The sequence below is a fragment of the Tyto alba genome, unplaced genomic scaffold (genome assembly GCF_018691265.1).
Source record: "Tyto alba isolate M040663 unplaced genomic scaffold, T.alba_DEE_v4.0 Super-Scaffold_1000006, whole genome shotgun sequence".
Classification (NCBI taxonomy): Eukaryota; Metazoa; Chordata; class Aves; order Strigiformes; family Tytonidae; genus Tyto; species Tyto alba.
In genome coordinates, this window is record NW_024881272.1 from 32,285,463 (window position 1) to 32,306,857 (window position 21,395).

At 39.8% G+C, this 21,395-nt stretch overlaps 1 protein-coding gene across 16 annotated transcripts in view; it reads left to right on the top strand.

Annotated features, from left to right (window-relative positions):
* NFIA (nuclear factor I A) overlaps positions 1 to 21,395 on the top strand; it is a 360,430-nt gene that overhangs the window by 307,641 nt on the left and 31,394 nt on the right. For 14 of the 16 annotated variants that reach the window (XM_033008836.2, XM_033008841.2, XM_033008839.2 and 11 more), the window contains 2 exons: positions 12,328 to 12,506; positions 15,050 to 15,215. In XM_033008836.2, the coding sequence (XP_032864727.1) occupies positions 12,328 to 12,506; positions 15,050 to 15,215 (345 nt within the window). The remainder of the gene's footprint in view (positions 1 to 12,327; positions 12,507 to 15,049; positions 15,216 to 21,395) is intronic. The other 2 variants (XM_033008837.2, XM_042803679.1) reach the window with 1 other exon arrangement.

Here is a 21,395-nt window from a genome sequence, read left to right on the forward strand (position 1 = left end):
TAATATACACAAATGAATGAATCTTCTTACAAGCCTCTTTGGAAGATATAAAAATCGGAATGAATGGTTGTAACATGTTTCTTTCTGCAATGAAATTTTGTCTCATTTAGAGAAGATTATTAAGGAATTGGTCGAATGGTGGAGCATAAAAAGTCATATTAGCAATTCATACTAGAAATTATTTTGAAATGTCTGTTTGGCATTAGTGTGGTTTTACTGAGGGCAGCATAAACCAAGAGGAGCCTCTTTGTCTGCACAGTCCAGGTGATGCAGTGTGAAGTAGTGGAATTGCACTAAGTTGAAATGAGGTCAGGACTGCACTTCATGGGTTTTTGTGCTTTGTTAAATGTACTTATTGTAGTTTGATTTCTTGTGGTTAGTCACATAAAAATTATTTATTACCCTTAGACACACATCTAAATCCTCAGAAGTTACTTAGACATCTAAGTTCTATACAGATTTCCGCTGAAATTTGGATCTGAGCTATCTGGCAAATATATCTTCTTTTAAAAGCTTTGATAATTGGTGATATAAGTGTGAATAATATGAATGTTCCATTAACGTTATATTCAGTGCACATTAGCTGACTCTGAATTCCTATTTTTTAGAAGTTCAGCCTTTTGGATTTGAATTGTTGATTGATTAGTCAATAGGTCTTTCTGTATTTAGCTATGTTTTACCTCACACTTATTTTTTAAGATCATTGAATGCCTTCTCTGCCCCTGTTTAGACCCTCTGTATTTTGGATTTTTGTGTGGTTGAGAGGGGAAATGTATCACTGGTGAGGTCTTGTTTAAATCTCACCTACAGTCTGTTTTAACAAGACTTTTTCTGTGCACTGGGGGATATCCGCTGGCTACATGAGAGAAACGTTCAAAGACAGCCAGAATTTGCAAGAGCAAATGCAATGATTAGAGTGCCCAAATTTTGTTTGTTTGGAAGGAGATGTCTTTACTAACTCCATAAAGAAGTAACACAGTTTCTAATCATCAGGGTTCCTAACAGGTTAAGCAACAACTCTCCTGCAACATTGCTGAGAAGCATCTTCTATGTTATGTTGTTCACAAAGTCTTACAGACTTTCAGGAAGAATCCCTCTGGATCCATTCATGGATTCTTTAAGTGTCATCATCCTGGAAAAATCTTGTTCCAGACTTCGTTCTTTGTTCTTTTTGGACATTCCTCTTCAGTATTCTTCTTCCACAGCACACTGGCTGTGTTTATTTCTCTTCCACAGCAATTGCTGTGTTAGTAAAGCGTAATATACTGAGATGGATTATTTTCTGCAAATCCAGCATTGTTCTTTATCCCATTCCCTCCAGTGTACTTTAGGACAGTAAGCAGAAGAGAGAAGCTTTTCAGGTATCAAAAGTGGCAACATAAAGAGTGTAATGCAATCATATAAGAGAATATAATCTTTGAGCAGTTCATATCCACTATTAGTTACTGTACCTTTCTGCAGAAATTACAGGTATATTATAGTACACACATGTTGCATTCTCTTTGGATACTTATGCATTATATGAACGGTCAGTGGCAGGTCATTCTGAGTGGTCTTCAGAAAAGTAAGAGCAGTCTGCAGAAATACTTCAGAGAAGGGAAAGTCATGAGTAAGTAGGTCACCATCAGCGTAAGCTCCTCAGCCAACTGAACGATTACAAGAAGGTTCAATCTCCTTCTGATGTTCATATGTGCAAGTTTATCACTTGGATATGTATATGAGATGCATTTGTAAAGCATGATCAAAATAGACAGCAGAGAAGAAGCTGTAGACTATTCATGGCAGGTGTTGTCATTGACAACCAGTGATTTATAACTTCTCAGGAATATTCCTGAATCTTTCGCACACTTCCAAACATTCCTTAGAACACAATGCAAGTCTTATGCTGGGGTATCCCAGGATACCGAGTGCCCTTCCCAGTGATCCCCACAATGAGTCATTCTGGAAACAAAACTTGCTTGGAGGAGGAGTAGGTGCTTCAGAGGTTTTCTTAGCTGTAAGGTGCTCCATTCAATTAACCAGTTGGAAAACCTCTGTTCTCATGGAATTGTCTGTACTGTACTGTGTTGTAGAAGGCTGTGCACTAGTTTCCTATCTGCACTGGTGCTGCTGCCAGTACTCAACCCAGCTGGGCAGTAGCCAGCAGAGAGGATCTGAGCTGGCTGACCAAAGGACCAGATGTGCAGTGAGTGCTGGCGCATGGATGCCAATGCTTCAGTGACTCCTCAGTAGTTCCAACAGATGGTGGTAAGATCCAAGTTTCTTTGGTGATAAGCTAGCAAAGTGATTCATGGAGCCTCACTTGATGATGGCAGTTTTTTGGGCATGACTCTATGAATGCACCATATGTCTTCTCTGGACCAGTGTGGTTAGGATTCAGTGTCTGGCAGATGGTAAATTGATCACCTATAGGGTGGCTTTAGCATCACTATCAGTTTCCGAATTTATTTCAAAGCATTGAAAATTCAAGCAGTTAGATCTCTATCTCCCACGCAGCATACTTTTGTTACCTGCAAGTTAGATTATTTGGTGGTCAGTGTAGCTCATCACAGTACTCCAGTATTGCAAAGCCATCATGTATTGCTGGCATCTTAGAAAGTTTCCCAGACATGAGCCCACTTGAACTCTTTACCAGACAGTGAAGGATTTAAACACTATGGCTGACAGCAGTATTTACATAAGTGGTTTTAGGCTTCCATGTATTGCTACTTACACTCTAGTGACTTTATATCTGGAGCTGGCTGAAACATTAAATTGACCACGATCTTGTAAACCTAGGATATACAGCAGCCTGTGCTGTAGAGCATTCAAGCATTTCCACAGAATATGACAGCACAGATCCTGCAAACCAAAAAGCAAGGAAGAAAAGGCAAGGAGAGAAAAAAACCGTAAGAATGAGATGGTATATTAGGAAGATAAATGAAGGAGAAACACAATTACAAGAAACAAGAAATACAGCACAAAGGGAAGAACCCAAGGAAGTGGCTGTGTGAGCAGAAAGAGAAGAGATGGAAGTTAACTAGTGGAGTGGTTCCCATTATATTCATTTTCTCCATAATAAGCACTGCCATTGAGATTTTTATCAGGACAAGGCCTACCAGGGAAGCTCTGCAGGATAGTACTCTCTGTTTGTGCCTAAGTGGCAAAACCCTTATGCCACATATCTGGGAAGACATTGTGCCCTTCTCTATCAAAATTTTCCACAGGGTCACCAAAATATCAGTGCCTGTTAGCTGTCCTGTCAGCCACGTTCAAGTGAATCAAAGTGATAATTCCTACTAACTCGCTCCAGAGCTACACAGTGTAAAAGGACATTTTGTAATATCCAATTCCGTACAACTATCGCGGCTGCTCCTCAGCGCTGTCAGCTGGCAGACTAATGTAGCCTTCTACTTTTGACAAAAACAAAGTGGTGCAACTTCATTCTGAGACAGACACATCGGATCAGGGGATGGTAATGTAAGACAGCCAAAAGAGGAAAGAGCCACACGACAGGGGTATGAAAGTTGAGTAGAAACCGTAAATAGCATAACTCTGACCAACAGATGAGTAAACTCCAGCTTAAACTCCATTGTAAACTCCAGTTTACAGTGTCAGGCTAGCTGACTGTTGGTGAAGATTTTGATTTTCTCCACTCACTTTGAAATAATATGATGCTGAAGGAAAAACAGTTTCCTAACAGATGGCCTCAAGGTCAGGGTTTAGTAATTCCGAGATACCTTACCCAAACTGCCATCTACTCCCATATCCCAGGCAGGGGAGGGCAGAGAGGAAGGCTTGCAAACGGTTAAAGCTGCAGCTAAACAAAAGTCAGGAACCGTGTAATTAAAACTCTACCTTTGTTGTATTGTAAAGAGTTAGCCTGTGACATAGGAAATATTTAAAGGAGCAGGCTGTTCAGCTAATTTGTGTGTGAGTGAACTGCTTAGACAGTCCTATCCTAAATTAACTGTAAGACCACCCACTGAGATTGCCTCATAAAGGGCCATGATTGCTCAGCTTCGTTTTGTATAACCATTCAATAATTACTAGATAAATGCATAACTAAAAGCTCTATTACACTAATAATTTGTACTGAGATAGATGTGTGGGACACCATGCTGGGTTAATTTGTCATCCCTGCAGCAAACTTCTAAAGAGGGCTCTTTTGCAGAGGAGTTGTGTTAATATGTTGCTCCAGTGAGGACATGTTAGAGCAACAAGATGACTTGGTCGCTTAATCTCCTAAAGAGGCAAAATGCCTGGAGGGTAAGTGCCAGAAAGAAGAATGGGGGGTGATTAACACAGTGGACCCAGATTTAAACTCATCCTGACAAAAGGAGCTGATCTAACTGAGGAAAAGAATGAAAAAAGGGGAGTGTTAAAAATACTAATAGGATTTCATGCATCCCTAAAAAATAATATAAAAATAAAATGCTGCAGGAACTAAGTATTTTACCCATGCTTTTACTGATTCTGTGTTCAGTTTCTTTGCTCTCTTTGATGTATCCGTGAAGTTTAACTATATGCTTTAAACAGTGCAGCGAACTATAATATTTTTATCTCTGCTTTATGCTAAATTCTTCTAGCTTCAGACACACACAAAAAGCACATTATTGCTTTAAATATGGAACCCATGTTTAAGCATCAGAGCTCTGGATTTTCAACCTCCTATATTGACAGAACCATAAATCATGTTAAAGTTAAGTGAATTACTGTAGCGTGGAACTATAGCTTTAACAATGTTTATGTAGTATCAGCTTACCATCTACAGAATGAAAGGGGAAAAAAACACTGATATTAGAAATGGGAATGTGGACTCCTATTAACTTAACAGCAATATATCACTCCAAAGTCACAGATTCCATTACCATGCCCTTTTTACTATCAAAGCAGAATTATATCATCACACACATAAAGGTTGTGGTTTTTAAGAGAATTTACATTTCTATTGTAAACTTATCAACTGCATTTCATTATAAGGAAGACATGATATATTCTCCTAGCAGTAGTTTTTATCTTCTGTATGGGAATGCATCATGTGTATTATTAAAAACAATAATAATATGCAAAAGTTGGCAGCATTTGATGTGAAATAGGAATTCTACAAATAGGTTAAATTAGGGGGTATTGACCTCTAACTATGATCTTGGGAGAGAAGAGTGCTTTCTGTAGATATGCTTTTTAATTCTGTACCTATGTAATCAGTTCTATAGTACTCTGATCTCCCAAAAGCAGAAGAATTTTGACATGTTTTAAAACAATCTGCTCAAAATAGCTAACTTAACTGGCCCCCTGCCTATGCCAGAATCTGGAACCAGCGCTCAGTTCAGCTCTACAGGTTTTCAAAAGCAGCCTGTAATACTCAGCAATCCAGAGCACACCCGTAAACCCTGTGCCCAAACACAGCTTTAAGCATATTTTCCTTTTGCTAGGAACTCCGTGGGCCTTGGCAAAATGTCCTTCTGCCTCCCACTTACTACTGCAAAATCTCTTGCAGAAAGAGTATTCCTGAACAAGGGGTCCAGGTGCCTTATACCACTCTGGTCTTCAGAGCAGCAAAAAGGGGCTGATAGCCAGCCCCCACTCAGAGATACCACAGGTCTGTTTTTTCAGCAGTGCTTAGCTGACCACCTGCACTTGACTTCTGGAGCTGAGGTGGATATTCTGCAATTCAGCCCTTCTGTTTGATGTCCATGGGCAGGAACAGATCCTCCATCCATCACATTTAGGCTATTTGTATATCTCTTGCACTGGCCAGCTCTTTATATTTTATTTTGAATGTTTCATCTATGTTTGCCTACATAATACGAAAGTAGGTATCGGTGATACCTGAATTTTACCCATGCTAAGAGGGTAGGGCCTATTTTTGTTCTCCCACCCCGTGATTTCCCAGCGTCGTCACTGCAAATGGAAAAGCAAGACAGGATCAGTTTGAATTTAGATCACCCATGGACCTGACAGACATGTTACTAAACAGCCCCTCTGCACCATTATGTGACTTAAGCAATACCTAAGTTTTCCAGTGATCTGAATTCCCTTCAAAGGGCTGGTCCTAGGACTGGTCAGTCCTACCCTCATCAACTCAATATTTAAGTAGAGGCAAATCCTCGCTAACCTGAATAAGAGATTGCTCAATATTTATCACCCTAAAGTCTATTCCTAATGGGCAGTAAGAAAAATGGGGACTTTCAGAAATCTTTGAAAGAGTTGCGGGGACGCAGCTCCTATTGAAATTCAAAAGCAGTTAATGAATTCTCTCAGGACCTCTGCAAATCCCAGCCCAAGTTTCTTAATTATTTTTGTCTTGTTTGGGTAACTGCTTTCATCACAAAAATCTGTGGGCTTAAAGCTATTGTTTTAGGCTTCTATTCTTTACCTCTTGTATTGTATTATACACAGAAGTGTAAGTTCCTTTCAACAAATTTGGATTATTGCCAGATCTCCTTATTAAAAAGTCACTCTTCATATTTCCGATAAACACAGCTGTTTCATGGTGTTTGAAAGCATTTCACATCAGCCAGCATGGTGGCTTAGCCAATTAGTACTCTAATATGGTCAATTTTCGGAATAAGTACCTTTGGGGTACAAAGGGTGGGATACATCTTGCATAATTTGAACTGGCACTTGCATCACTTAAATGCTAGGAGAAAGCTTACAGCATGCAGGGAGTTAAAGCAATTTAGAAGCCTGAAGTGCAAATATCTAGCAGAACAAACTGTTCTATAACATTTCCAGGGAAATGACTTTTAAAAAAATACTTTCTTAATTGTAATGAAGCCAATTATAATGGCCTCAAAAACAAGCTGATAAAAATGATCCTGTTTCATTATAATGTTACTATTTCTAGGAAGATTGATCAATGTTTAATGAGCTATTAGTAAACTTAATTATCACTTTATAGAGGAGGTATCTGAGCATTGTGCCCTACTGAAGCCAATCCACCGTTGGCCTGGTCGGATGGACTGGCCCTTGTGCCTGTGAAGGAACAGTGGGTTTGATTCCCCAGACCACTAGTTCTTTGAACAGGAAAGGAGTGCACGGTGATAGTAGGCTTTTCCTGAGCGGGAGAAGAACAACACTAAATGACCCTTTCAAAGACTTCAAACAACTTTATGAAGAAAGAAATTTCATCCAGTCATCTGGACTTGAAGGGGTTGGCAAGGCTTTTTGGAAGAGGAGATGGAAGGTGGATGCATCAATATGTCTCCCCCATATGTTGGGCTGTGCCGGTGGAGAAATCTGTCTGAGCACTGCAGGTGCAATCACAAAGTCCCTTTACCACATCAGTGAGTGCTCCCTGGGAGAAAAGATCCCATGCATCTTTATTAGGACTACTACTCCTTTGTTCCAGGAGAAGGGCCTGAGAAGGGTACTAAATATTTGAAGAAAACGATAACCTGTTTCAAATTAACTCGTTCTTTATTATCTGATCATTCAGCTGAATAGAATTCACAATTTTGGCTCTTCTTCATTTGCCTTAGACATGTGAAGTGCTAGCCTAATCAATGAATGCAGCTTATTTTATTGGTTACTTAGTTTGTTATTGGCTGCCATAAATCAAGAAGGGAAAAGAAGATAGGCCTGCATAATCAGACGTTTGAATTCAACGTTCTGAAAAATCCTCTTACTTCTCTGCTGCACAGCACCGCGAACTCATAAAACACTAAAAAATCCAGTATAGCACGCAACAGCTGTACTGCATAATTACTTGGCCCAATAGCAGTAGTTTTAAAATACTGGTATATCTGTTGCAGGCCACCATACATTATCATCTCATTTTCAATAAAAAGTCTGGGATGTTTCAGATGAGCTTCAATGGAATTAGAATCATGTGTGCTTTGAAATATTTATGCTTGCCTTGAGATGGAAGGATAATTCCTGCCTCAAACCCCCACACACAAATAACAGATTTAATAATGCCAGATAGTCCAACTCCTCCATACCTACAGCAGGTAGAAATGAAGTTCTGATCTGGAATACACACATTTTCATAGGTTGTAGAACTTATATTTTATGTCATTTAGTGAGGTCAATAATAAAATATAAATGTCACAGGCTGAAAGACGCCAAGAGAAATATGGTTTGGCAGCATGGAGCTGCTTAGGGATACATAAATAATAAGTCAATAAGTAAATAAATAATAGACAAAGACCTATTTTATCTTCCATTTGAAGATCTCAAAGAATTTACAGTCACTGATTGAGGCTTGTAATATCCCATCAGAAGCACATAAGTAGTAATAGCCCCTTCTTATACACAGAAAAATTTGCATCACTCTAGGCATGGTTTTCGGAAGCAATGACTTTAGAATTTATATTAAACATTTCTGAAAATCGTGACTGAAGGGACTTGTCCATGGTCACTTGCCCCTTTTAGAGGCAAACGGGGAAAATAGCAACCTGCTCCACTACCTCACATCCTTTAACTGATTGAAAATGTTTATGAGAATCCATATATTTGGAAACATGGTTGTGTTCTGCACTCGGAATTGGCCTGAAAGGCCATTTTTGTATACACCAGAGCTGGTGACCACAACACAGCTATTGGAATAATGGTCTGTCCCTGGGCTGACAGTTTTTAGACTTGGGCATTTAATTCCCTCTCTCTAGTATAGGGCAGGCACACTTGTAATGTTCCTCAGTTTAATGGTAGTAGATTCTTCCTCTTACCAAACAGCCGACCCTTTTGCCAGTATTTCCCAGTCAAAGACTGCAAAAGCAAACCTTTTGGAGATCTTTATTCCATTCGTTACTTCCTATGCTAATCCATGTGAGAAAATGAACCCGACATGTCAGTATATGGCACAGACTGAGGACTGATGCCTATTTGGTCTTGTTTCCTTCCCCCAGTCTTTCTCATGAACAGCAGAAAGCCCTTCAAGGCTGTGCTGAAGAGTTAGCCAAGACTCCAAAGAGGAACCACTTTCTCCTCCTTGTGGCACTTTGCCTTCTTTAATTTTTGTTGATCGTTTTTCTTCTCTCTCTCTTTGGGAAGATCAAAAACAAACACTCTCTACTTTTTTCTACCCTGACATGCTGAGGTGGTCAAGGCAACAGAGAAAGACCCACTACTTACATGCCTATGAATATTCCTAATAACCATAACACATCTTTCATATAGCAAATCAAATTCTTAAATGAAGAGCTATACTTTGGAAAAGATCACAGTGTGATCTCAGGCCTAGCTTTGAATTTCCACATGTTCCCTGGGTACCACTTTTTATTGCTTCTCGTTTGATTGAAATAGCATTTCTATATTCTTTTCACCCAGTGGAAAAAAAAGGAATGAATTTGTTCCCAGATGTGTACAAAGGACAGTGCAGTTGCATAACGATTCCAAATAGTATTAACAGAGCTGGTGCTAAAATGAATCTTTTTTTATAAATGTTTAAAAAATGGCAATCTATTTTTTTAGTTAATTAGATGTTTGCCACATACATTTTCATTTGTCAGTTTTATATTCATCCTTCATCTTCCATTTGGCTTACAAGGAAAGGGGAAACTGTAAAAGGAGATAACAAAGAAAAAGAGGAAGAACATGTTTTATATCCAAAAAAAGGACAGAAATGTTGTATGCTAGTGAAAATTTTGTTGTGGTCATCGAAATGCTTACCACCAACTTCAGTTGAAACAATATCCATGGCAAAATATTTTGACAAGCTCTGGAACGACTGTTGTTTCCTGGAGAAGGTGATGATACATTCATACCTGTAAAGTGGCTATGACGTAAGTGTCATTAAAGCAGTTACGCCTCAGGGGGTGGTGTAAGTGAGATCAGAGGCTGACACTGGGTAGAATTCACCTACCTGAAGGTGCTTGCGTAGACTGGAGGTGTCCACCTGGGAGCTAGTACCGGTGGGCTGCCTTCACATCCGCTGGCGAGCCGGTCGGTGTGGTCAGTGAAGGCTAGTCAAAGGCAGTGCTCTATTTTTGGATGAGATGAATGGCTCCTTAGACACCATTAGTTCTGTTTAGTTCTCCATTGATTCGAAGATAATTAGCTCCATGGTAGACACCCACATTTACTAAGGTGAATCCCACATTATCTTTACCTTTAATAGCACACTTCAAAGTTACAGCCTCTCCCAGGAGTTTGGGGACAGGAAAATAGCCTTCGTTTCTTCCTTTGAAGATCTGGGTTCTTTATCGGAAGAGTTTTCAAATATGCTATAATTTAAGATGCAAACTCAGAACAAAACTATTTGTCTTAAAAGTGAATAAGAAATAATTAACTCGGTTCGTAAAAAACAAGAGATAAGCCCAGATGTGCAGACAGGTTGAACAGGCTGGGCACACAGGTGTTTGCCTTGGCCATGGAATAACTGTCAACATTTCCATAACAAGGAGTGTGGGATATGCTGCTTCTTGTTTCCTTTTCCCAAGTGTAGCATTGCAGACCTGGCACGGCTGTGGGGAGACAGTATTTTCCAGTTCAGCCCACATGCCACAACATCTAGATGTTGTAAGATAGATATAGCCCATACTTTCAGAAGAGTTTCTCTGGATATACATCTACTTTGATCAGAGACAGTTGAAGGCTGCATGCTACCTTTTGGTTCCTCATCTCCGTGCTTGCTTTCAGTGGTGTTTTCCTGTTTAGCACCACACATTTAGTATGCGTTTCTGCTGTATTATTTCAAACAGTATTAAGGGGAGCAGACTGGGAAGACTCTTGGGGTTAACAAGGATACAGGGGAGCTTTTCATGGCCAGGATGAGAGCTTCATATTCATCCCATATCAGCACCCCAGGCATGAATGCAGCTCTTTTTGGTGGTGGTGTCAAAGCAATTATTCCTATCCAGTCGTGGAGAAAGAAGTACATAGAAGTGCTGTCCAGCCAACCCTTAATGAATGTTTATAGGATAATGCAGTAGGTTTCCTTGCTGCTGTCTCTGACTACGTTTTATCCACATCAGGCTCTGAGTTTGCTAATGGTTTAATAATGCTTAAGAAAAAATATATTAATAAAGTGTCATATTATTAAACTGGCAATGAACAAGACTAAGAAGCAGATTTTAGCTTTTATTCCATTGAGTGGTTTTCATAATAATCATCATTAAATGAGTGTTTGCTCATTTGTATTTGATTTTAGTTAACTTGCCTGCATCTCTCTGATTTTTGGAAAGTGCCAAAGGCTTTTTTATCCATCTGGTATATTTAACTTACTTCAAAGCCAACACCTGAGTTTCTGTAGGATGCTACTTCCCCTGCATAGACTTTATCTAATTGGTTTTGTGTGGTGTGCAACTGCAGTATATGCACATGGACACCCTTGAAAAATTATGAAGATAGCAAGCCAAGGGAGTAACAGGGATGTAACGATGACTGTTTGGTGAGAAATAAGCTATGATTTACAAATGAGTTTGTGCGCAACCAGATTAATTGGCCATTCTAAAGGAAAAGTGAATTCTCATTTTAGAGGGAAAAGGAAAAATTTGTAGCACTATGAGTGGCAGCAGTTGCTACCTCATGGTGACAACTAACCATGGAAAGCACTGTTAGCTAACAAGGGTGCAACCCAATATATCTTGAAGGCCAAGGAACTGGACAAAGGTGTCACAAAATGTAGCAGAGCATAAGGGCCTTCAACTGCACTTGTAGTTCCGCTGAAATCAGCTGAGGGTAAAATCTGTCATTGCCAATGGGCTTGTGCACATTACACCTTTACACCTTCACTGTAGTACATTTTCCAGCTGGCTTGTTGACCCATAAAATCACCAAATTAAACTTGTTCCCTGAATGCAAGCTGGGGGCTTGCTGAAGATTTGAGCCTAACATTATTCAGGAGAAATGTAAATGTAATTTTCCAAACGATCTTGCCACTTTGTGCATGTTCATTAGATGAAAACACGTTACTTAAAATAAATGTTCCTAAACTGAGGTGGAAGAAAACCCTGAACAACAGGAAGCATCAGACCATCTTCAAATTATCAACCATTTATAGTACAATATGAAATGGATTCATATGTGCAAATCCAAGTGACATGAAATGTCAGTTAAACCAACCCTGATCTCCCAAATACATTTTTTTCATTGTCTGACTGATTAGGACTGCTCTTAAGGTGGTGAATAGTTTTCACTTTCACAAAGGACTGCCTGATTCCTTTATACGTGCCCACTAAAAATACAGAAAATCCTTCAAAAAGTCTGGCTCCGTTTGCTTTTAGGATCTAGATGAAGTGAGTGTAGGACACAATGTGGTCTAATATTTTAATTGTGAAGATCAGATGTAAAAACAATACTGTACATTTAAAAAAAGACTACAAGTAAAACTACAGTAGATTTAAACTGTTTTATTTTCCGAAGGCAAAACTCTATATAACTTCTTTGTTTTCTTTCCTATAGCAAGTCCACATGCAACACCATCGACTCTTCATTTTCCAACATCACCCATTATTCAACAGCCTGGGCCATACTTCTCACACCCAGCAATCCGCTATCATCCTCAGGAGACTCTGAAAGAGTTTGTCCAACTTGTCTGCCCCGACGCTGGTCAGCAGGCTGGACAGGTGGGGTTCCTAAATGTAAGGAAGCCGTTTTTATTTCTTCAGAAGTGTTTGTCCTATGTAAAATTAACCATGGGATTATGGGATTATTTTAACAGCATGTTGCATACAGGAACACACCTTGAATAGTCACTGGAAGAAAAAAAAAAATAATGCTGCTACTGCAAAAATATTTTTAAAAACAACAAACCACCTCCCCAAAAAACCACTCGACCACATTGTGGTGAAATTAACTTAAACTGTCAGAGAAGCTGGTGATACAGTGACCTTTTGGGTCCCTCCACAAATGACTTTGCTGCATGCTTTGTAACCCTAGTGGAACTAGGGTTAACAAAATATGAAGGCAGAATAATTTTTATTAATTATTTTTGAAGTTCAGGGGAGAGTGGGGGGGAAGGAGCAGGAAAAGGGAGGGTGAGAAACAGATGTTTCAGATCAGCTAAGTTCATTTTTTAAAAAAATACTGCCTTATAGCACTTTAGATCAAGTTGACCAGTACTTGAACTCAAGATGTTAAGAGTACAGTTTATTATGGTTTGTTATTTCTGTAAGCAGTTATCTTTTCCCCTTATCTCTATGAAAAATTAAGCAGAGTTCCAAAGCTTCAAATAACCATTTTCATTTTTTTTTAATCAAATAAAGTGAATCATCTTGCTATTATTGAAATAGCATTCCGGTCAAATACAGAATTTATAAATTTTATGTAAATCAAATCTAAAATAATGCTCTGAATATTTCATGAAATGTAATGCATGTAACTTTTTCCAGCCAATGAAGTAATAACTGGCAAAATTACTGTTTCTCTCCTGACATACATACGATTGAAAGTGTTAATGAGAATTAGTTTAATTATTAGCATCTAATTTATTACACTTATTTAATAAGCTATATTGTTCTCAGTGCTTTCCTTTCCCTAGCAGAACTACTGACTCTACTTATTCCAGCCAGTACTGGCTTTGAATAATGTCTGCAATATGTTAGCAGATACATTTATGTCTAGACAACAAATCAATATAGTGCTTTTCTTTTTCCTTGAGTATTCATTTGCTTAATTTATCCCAAACCATTCAGCATTATGAACTGTTAGCACACTCACAATGAACATACAGCAGGGGTCTTCTTGGCAGGAAAGGGACCTAATTGTGAGACAAGATAGTGTTTGAGAGATGTCACTAATATATTAGTTTATTAAAGGTACTGGATGTTGGAAAAATAAATATCCCTGAAGGATTGCTTCTTACTGCAAACACTAGCAACTGCAGTCTTTGAAGTCGGTGGGAGTGCTGTTAAGTTAAATGCAGATGAATTTGAGTCTTATTTATGTCCTGAACCATTTTTGCTCTAGCACGAGCGTGATTTGCACCTACAGGACTTTAAGGCCTTTTGTCAGTGCCGAAGCAGGTGAAATGAAAATAAGGTCCCAAGCGCTTGCCATTATGAGTATTTTGTCCCCAGTAATTCAGGCTAATGGAAACCCTAACAGGAATTAAAATATTATTTTCTTTAGCAGTACTTAGAATATGGATCTGTGTTTAAAGCTGAGCTTTTATCATCAATGGAAAAGCCAATGCTCAGTGCCAGAAGAACTGCAGTGAGATCAATTTGTAGAGTGCTGTCGAAAGTGATCTCATCATTTTTGTCACTAAAATGGAACACCTGATTCACAGGCTGTCCTACTTTCTCTTTATAATGGTATTTGGCATCTATCTGTACGGTTTTCAAGTGTCCAGGCTGTGTTACATTTAAAATGTAAACTTAACAAGTTGGGGGAAGGGGTGGCATTTTTTTAAAGCCTGCTGCTTGGTTTTGTGATACTTGAAAACACTTATTTGTATATGGACAGGTTTTTCTGGTGATGAATTGAAAGACCACACTTGTATAGCTGGGCCCATGCTGCCTGTGACTGTCCACATCCCAGACTAAATGGAGGCATTTTTTTTTTCCTAATGTGCAAAATGAAGCAGTTCTAAGTTCAGTTGTTTCTCCATGTGATCCTAATGGCAACTAAACTGTGAGCTACACTAGTGCTAACTCCAAAAGGATGTGGGAGAGCAGTTACTTTAATATATACGCATTCATTTTCCTGTAATAAGATACCATCATGACTTTTAAGACCACCAAAAATGCTTGGCTTTTCTCTTAATGAGCAGTATCTTTAAGAAATTTACACTCAAGTCCTAGGCATTGACATCCCAAGGGAATGCCAGAGGCATAAAACTGGGGGACTTAAGGGGTCAAAAATACCGCTTCAACTCTCACTGAGTATGAGCTAGTGACTGCAGGAAATGTAAAGAGCAGTAGAATTTAATCCAGGGCAGCTCCGACCAGCTGCTAATAGTACAAATGTTTAAAAGCAGGAACTTCCATAGTTTCACGAGGTTCACAGGGTTTGAGACAAAGTTCCTTGAGGTCAGTGGAGAATCTGACCCAACACATTCTTTGCCACCTCTCAAGTAATTGTACATGTATTGCACATAGCTTTCAACTAGATTGTTATTACTGAAGGTTCCTAATAGCTGATTTTTAGTATAATTTTTGTCTGTTTGCTTGTTTTTTGGCAGCCCAATGGTAGCAGCCAAGGCAAGGTGCACAATCCATTCCTTCCTACCCCAATGTTGCCACCACCACCTCCGCCACCAATGGCTAGGCCTGTGCCTCTGCCAGTGCCAGACACAAAACCTCCAACTACATCAACAGAAGGAGGGGCCACCTCTCCCACTTCTCCAAGTAAGTATAGACGCAGCGGGAACCAAGGGCTAGCAGCAGCGCGCAACGTGCTGCCATCACCGGCTATCGGCTATTCAGAGATAAGGGCTGGACCAGCTCTTGTGAAGTAGGAGAGCTCTCTGCTCTGTATATGATGGACGAAACTCTGAGCTGCTTCTATATTAATGAGAAAAGAGTTAGCTCAAGGTTACAGTTTTACTTCTGACTCTGCTGACATTTCATACAATCACGTATGAGAGAAATCAAGACCAGTAGCTAAGCTGTGACGCAGACCTCGGACCTTTGGGATCTGGTTTACTGTCATGAGGAAGCAAGTCGGTATCTCAGGTCAGGCTTTAGAGGATAGATACTACATGGAAGTCAGACACAGCCTCACTGAAAACATTGCTGCTTATGCATACTGGGCTAAACTAATAACTCTTTTGAGTTCACTTCATTTATAGTTCTTTTGGGAGTAAGTCTTCCTAGATTAACCCAAACATCTTTCCCTTATGACTTGGTTCCCGAGCCCTTCATTTGGGGCAAGAAGCTATGGTATTTCTTAGGCCCAGGGAGAAAGCTTTAATCCTCTCTCCACCACCCACACGGCTCCCATATGTATTTTGTGTAGCCACAAGTCAAATATACAAATTCCTGGATGCACACTTGGGGATACCACTTTGGACTCACTCTGCTGGGAAACAAATGCAATTCAGCTGGGTTTGATGCTTTAAAAAAGTCTGGATGTTCAGGGAGTTAATTGTGAAATGATTTAATGAAGCTATGCTCAAACTGACATTTAAAAACAAAAGGGAAGCTTTCAGTGCTTTAATGGCAACTGTAGGGGACTTGTTCCACAGTGAAGTGAGTCCAAATAACATCCACAAACAAAAATCAATCTAATCGAAAGAGCAAATCCCTTTGTGTGCTTTTCAAGCTTATTATTTAAATGCTATATGCAACCACTGCTTGATGTGCGAAGAGGTATTCACTATTCAGACCACGTGAAGCCCACGTTTTTAAGGCTTTATACGCTGTTCAGGAGATTTGCACAGGTTCCAGGGGGCATTTTTAAAATCTGGTAGTTCTTGGAGTTTTGCATTGCCTTCTGCTACGCGATACTGCACAACTGCAAACTCAGCAAGATGCTCTGACTCTCTTTGAAATTAAAACGGGTTTTAGTATGAGACAGTCTGGTAAGATTGTGAACATGATCTTCTAGAATCATGACTTCTAGAACTGATCAGCAGATTTTTGTTGAGCTAAGAAGTTGATTCATTCCCTCCCCTCCATTCCTCTTTCTGACCTTAGACCAATGCTTGTGCTATCAGGAAGTTTTGATGCTTTCTGACATGAGATACCATCTTTTAAGTCCTATTAATAAGATTCAGCGGTGGAACCTAAAAGGTTAATATTTAGTCATAGTTATCACTGAATATAGTCAGCAATGCCTTACTATTTCCTTGTCTTCAGAACTGGGAAAAATGAAACTAGGTCAATGTATATTTGTCATTACAGTTGTGACTCAGTTTACTGGCAGTGTGTGGTGGCTAAAAGAAAAAAATTCCCAACATCATTTTAGCAGTAATCTTAATACTTAATTTTTATGATAATGTGATCATGTGAACAAGCTAAATGCGTGTCTGGCCTGATTCTCAGCTGGCATAAGAACTGGCATTTGTCTGCTGAAAGTTGCAGACCACCACCCATCGCTATCGGCTCAAGCTGGTCACTGTGGCTCAGTGCTCAGCAGACAGCTGCCACGTTAATTGGGAATTGAGGTTTTCTCAAGAGCAGCCAGTTAATGGTATTTAAACAAAAGATTAGGAAAATAATTACTGTTTGTTAATTAGCTATGCTGATGTCTAAACATATAGTTCTGTACATATTCAGGCATGCATCTTCCTTTTGGTAAGGGGTTTGAATAATAGTGACTTGAGTTGTAAAGAAGCATATAATTTAATTTAGGGACAAATTTTACAAATAAGTAGATTATAGGAAACGTTTTCTAAGAAAAAAATGTTATATATATATATCAAAGCCAGTGGAAGTGGCTGGCCACATAAAAAGTAAAGCAAACCAAATTTCCTAGCCTCACAGTGAGAGTTCACCAGAAGGGCCCACTGGACTCCATTTAGTGTGTCAATCAGTACCAACCCTCCATTTTCATCGGTGTTTATTTTTTCGTTAACTAAATATTAGCCTTCAAATAGCAAGTACAGATTCACCAGAGTTTCATAAAAGGCGCACAAAAATGTGTTTTCCATGGTTACGAACTGCTCGAGTGCACCGGTTCTGGGAGTGTCGCTGGGTTATGGCTGACTGCCCTGCAGAGCTTTAGGATATTGGAAAGTCACTTATGCAACAAAGGCAGGAGTGATGTTAAATTTTGGCCAGACTCTCTCCTTAGCTGTGTGGAGGAGAATGAAACCACCCCCCCAAGGAAACGGAGTGAAAGGGGTTGGCATTTGCTCCATTCTCCTTCCCTTTTTTGGTCTAGCAGAAAGCCCTCTGCAGAAACAAAATGCAGTTAAGGCCCTACCAAAAATTGGAATATGGCCCTCCTGAGGGGTGCAGGAGCCAGGAGCAGCTGTTCAATACAGCATGGCCTCCTGGGAGTGAGAGCTAAAAATCACAACAAGGTGGTTAATGATTCTCAGAGCAATAGTGAAACTCTCCAGCTGTGACATTAACCAAAACATGAACGTTAGTGCTGTCCAAGGAAGGAAGAGCCCCTGGAGATGCACACTGGGGATTTGCCACTACTGGGTGGCCAGGCATGCTCTGGGAGTTGAAAATTTCAGCTGCGAATCCTATCCCTTTGGAAAGCCAGCATTTTCCTCAGCGAGATGACACAATGGAGACGGGATTTGTGAGGTTTGGGAGGGTTCACTTTTCCTCCGTAAAAAGCCTTTTCAATAGAACACATCCTTGACATCAGAAGCAGTCCCAAAATTATCTTATCTGAGATCTCTTCTTGATTTTGTTTGGTTGGTAACCCATAACAAACACAACACAGTATTTTCTTGAACTTGACAGTTTCGGGGTTTAAGATCTCATTGCCCAAAGAAAACATCACCTCCACTACGTTCCAGTTGGACTTTATCGCTGTCATAACTGAATCTGAGATTAGAATCTGTGGCCCTCATTCCAGTGCAGAGTCTAAGATAATGCCATCCTGTACACCATGATTTTTAAAGAGCATTTTTAAACTAAACGTTATTTTCTAAGGTTCACAACTCTACATGGGGAGAAGCTTAGCTATTTTCCCTTGTTGGGCAAGATCATTATGGGTTAATGTCCCTTTGCACAAAGGAGTTTTCGTGTTAAACAGCATTTGTGTCAGGATGAGAAGAATGATCTTGTGGCTATAGAACTGGATTCATAATCAGATTGGATTTCTCTCCTTTTCTCTGCTATGCACTGACTGAGCACCCTCTGGGCAAGGCATTTTAGCTTTCTGTTTGCTCCTCTCCCCATCCATAAAAAGGAGGGTGATGACTGTATCATTTAATTTGTTAGAATTTGCAGTTCCCTCTCAGACACTCAGCTGCATGCATTGCTGTAGGAATTGCTGTATTGCACCGTGTTCCTCCAGTTAATTTTCTCGCTACAACTCCACAATGGCTAAACTGACTCCTAGTCCTTTGCGAAACAGCACAGCTCTTCGTATCAAGCACCTGTACCTGTCATCGTGGTCTGTAAGAAAGAGACCTAGTGGTACATTAGGTTAATTGCTCACCCAAATCATCTTTACCAACCAAAAGTTTATCCTTTTAATCCAGAGCTGCCTGATAAATGACACGCTCCTATACTTAATATATTATTTCAGGAAAGTGTATTTTAAATTAACATTCTCCTACTGCAGGCAACTTTAAAATACATGACGTTCCCAAAAGTGTTTGTTTGTCTTGTCTTTCATACAATTTCTTGCCATTTTGGCTAAATATCAAAGCTGTCTGTGTGAGCAAATGTTCTTTCTCTGCCAGCTCCTGTTTTGCTTGTTCCTGAAGTGAAGCATCATAGCAAATTTGTGGCATCACATTCATTTCCTTGGCTATGGGCTATGATGTTGCAAACAATCCTTAGTGAATTCCAGTAGCTGAAAGACTAGGCTGGGCAGGAAGATGTTTCTCTTCAAGCCCAACGAGCCAGTTATCAGCTAGTGTAAACTAGTGTAGAACTATGAAATTCCCATGGAGCAAAGTTGATAAAGATCAGAAGATCTGCCTAAGAGACCTGTCTTCTGCTCCTTTCCATGCTTTCGCTTTTCCTAAGAAGGAGTTTGAAGACCCCACCTTAGGCTTAGCCTATGGAAACTAATATAATATGACCCAGCTTTAACTAGTGAGAGCAGTTTTCCCCATCCTAACCTCAGAACAGAATATAGGGATCAGAAGTGGTAAGACTTCCAGGAATCCCACCTGCATGTCAAACAAGGGTATATATGTGAAGACAGTAAGATACGGCAAGAAGCCGTGTTGGTGATGGTCTAATCAACACTCCGTACTGCTCCTTTTTATGAACCCAGTTTCACCATAACAGGAGTCACTGCTAATGTGTGTTTCATGTCAACTTAACATTCTGAGCCAAAACGACCCCTTACAATCCGCAAACATCTTGTGACATTTTACGGTGAAGTGGGACTAGCACCTTGGGAGAGTCCAGTGTAAAGCCTGCTCTGCATATATGTAGTTTTGGTACTCGTCACTTCTTGGCTCTAGCAACGTACTTATATGACCTTAAGGAAATACCAAGCTGACATACAAGTATTTTCAGAAAGTAAGTTAAACATATCTTGGAGCATTACGGAAGAAAGGCATACATAATAATTCACCCAGCAAGGTTTGAGGGGACTTTTGTGAATATTATACAGTTTTCAAATACTTTAAAATTTTTGTTTGAACAGAGAAGCCATTTAAGACAGCGTTCTGATGGTTTCCCTTTGATTTTCTACCAAATATCACAGTAAAAGTATCTGCCAACAGGGAACTGTAAGCAAGATCTTGAGTTCCTTCCCTTCTGAGTGGAACTTACCTGCTCCAAGGGATTAAATGGCCTCTCCACTCATTCTGCTTCCTTAAAAGTAGACCAGAAGAACCAAACAACAGATGTTTGATTTTTGAGCTTTAAGTTAATTTTCCCCACTGCAGAAGGAACTTTTGGCCTTGCACAACATAGGTACCTCACCATAAAACAGTACAGAAGAATCTTACTACATGGCACTGGCAACAGAGATATACCTTTTGCAAATTTGTGGCTTCTTTGAATTATTAAGCAAATTAACATGGTAAAAAGGCTAGGAGAACATCTCACCAAATCTACTCAGTTCATTTCTTCCTTGATTTGCAGATACGAGTAACAACCAGTGTACCTGTTCATACTCTAATATGCAAGCTGCACTGCAATTTGCAAAATCATCTTGGAAAGATGAATTAGTGCACTTAAAAATTCCTTTAAACTTTGTGAATGGAAAGGAGTTCCTTGCATGAATTTTGCAAGTACTAGCAAAGCATTAGCTTTTTGGAGAGAAAAGCTTACCTCACAAGAAACAACTGGGAAGAATTAATTCTTAGAAGTCAGGAGTGCCTTACCTCCCCTCAGATCAGTAAGAAATTAAGATATGCAGTTTCTGGGGTGATTTCAGGGGAATGCTCTTTTGAGAAAGTGAAGCTGTCTGATATAATTGTTAAGAACTAAGAGGCATCATGAGATGTTTGTGAGACTTGGGTAGAGAGGGAAGGGAAGGATGCGATTCTGCATGCTCATAGACTTGGGAACTCCTCACCAAGGGGATCTGTGGGATGCAGAGCATGTGCATGGGTTGAAGGGCAGATTGGGCATTCCTCAATGAGAAATCCCTTGCGGGCCATTAAGTACAAGGAGTCCCTGAGTTGAAAATAATCAGAGGGTGGGAAAGAATATGAGAAAGTGAATATGTGACCTGTTGACTGTTCCCTGTGCATCTGCTTATGGCCTCTGTAAGAGAGAGGACAGTGGATAAGGTGGAGCATTGGTCTGATTCAGTACAGTTCTAAACCAAAGGCTCCTCCAACATTTACGTTTGGGTTTTAAACCAAAGGCTCCAACAGCATTACGCCTCTTCACCGAACACTGTGCCTTCAGAGAGGCAACAGGCTTTTCATCTAACACAGACAATTCAGTGTCTTCTCCAACTCTTAACTCACTTTATTTTTCTGT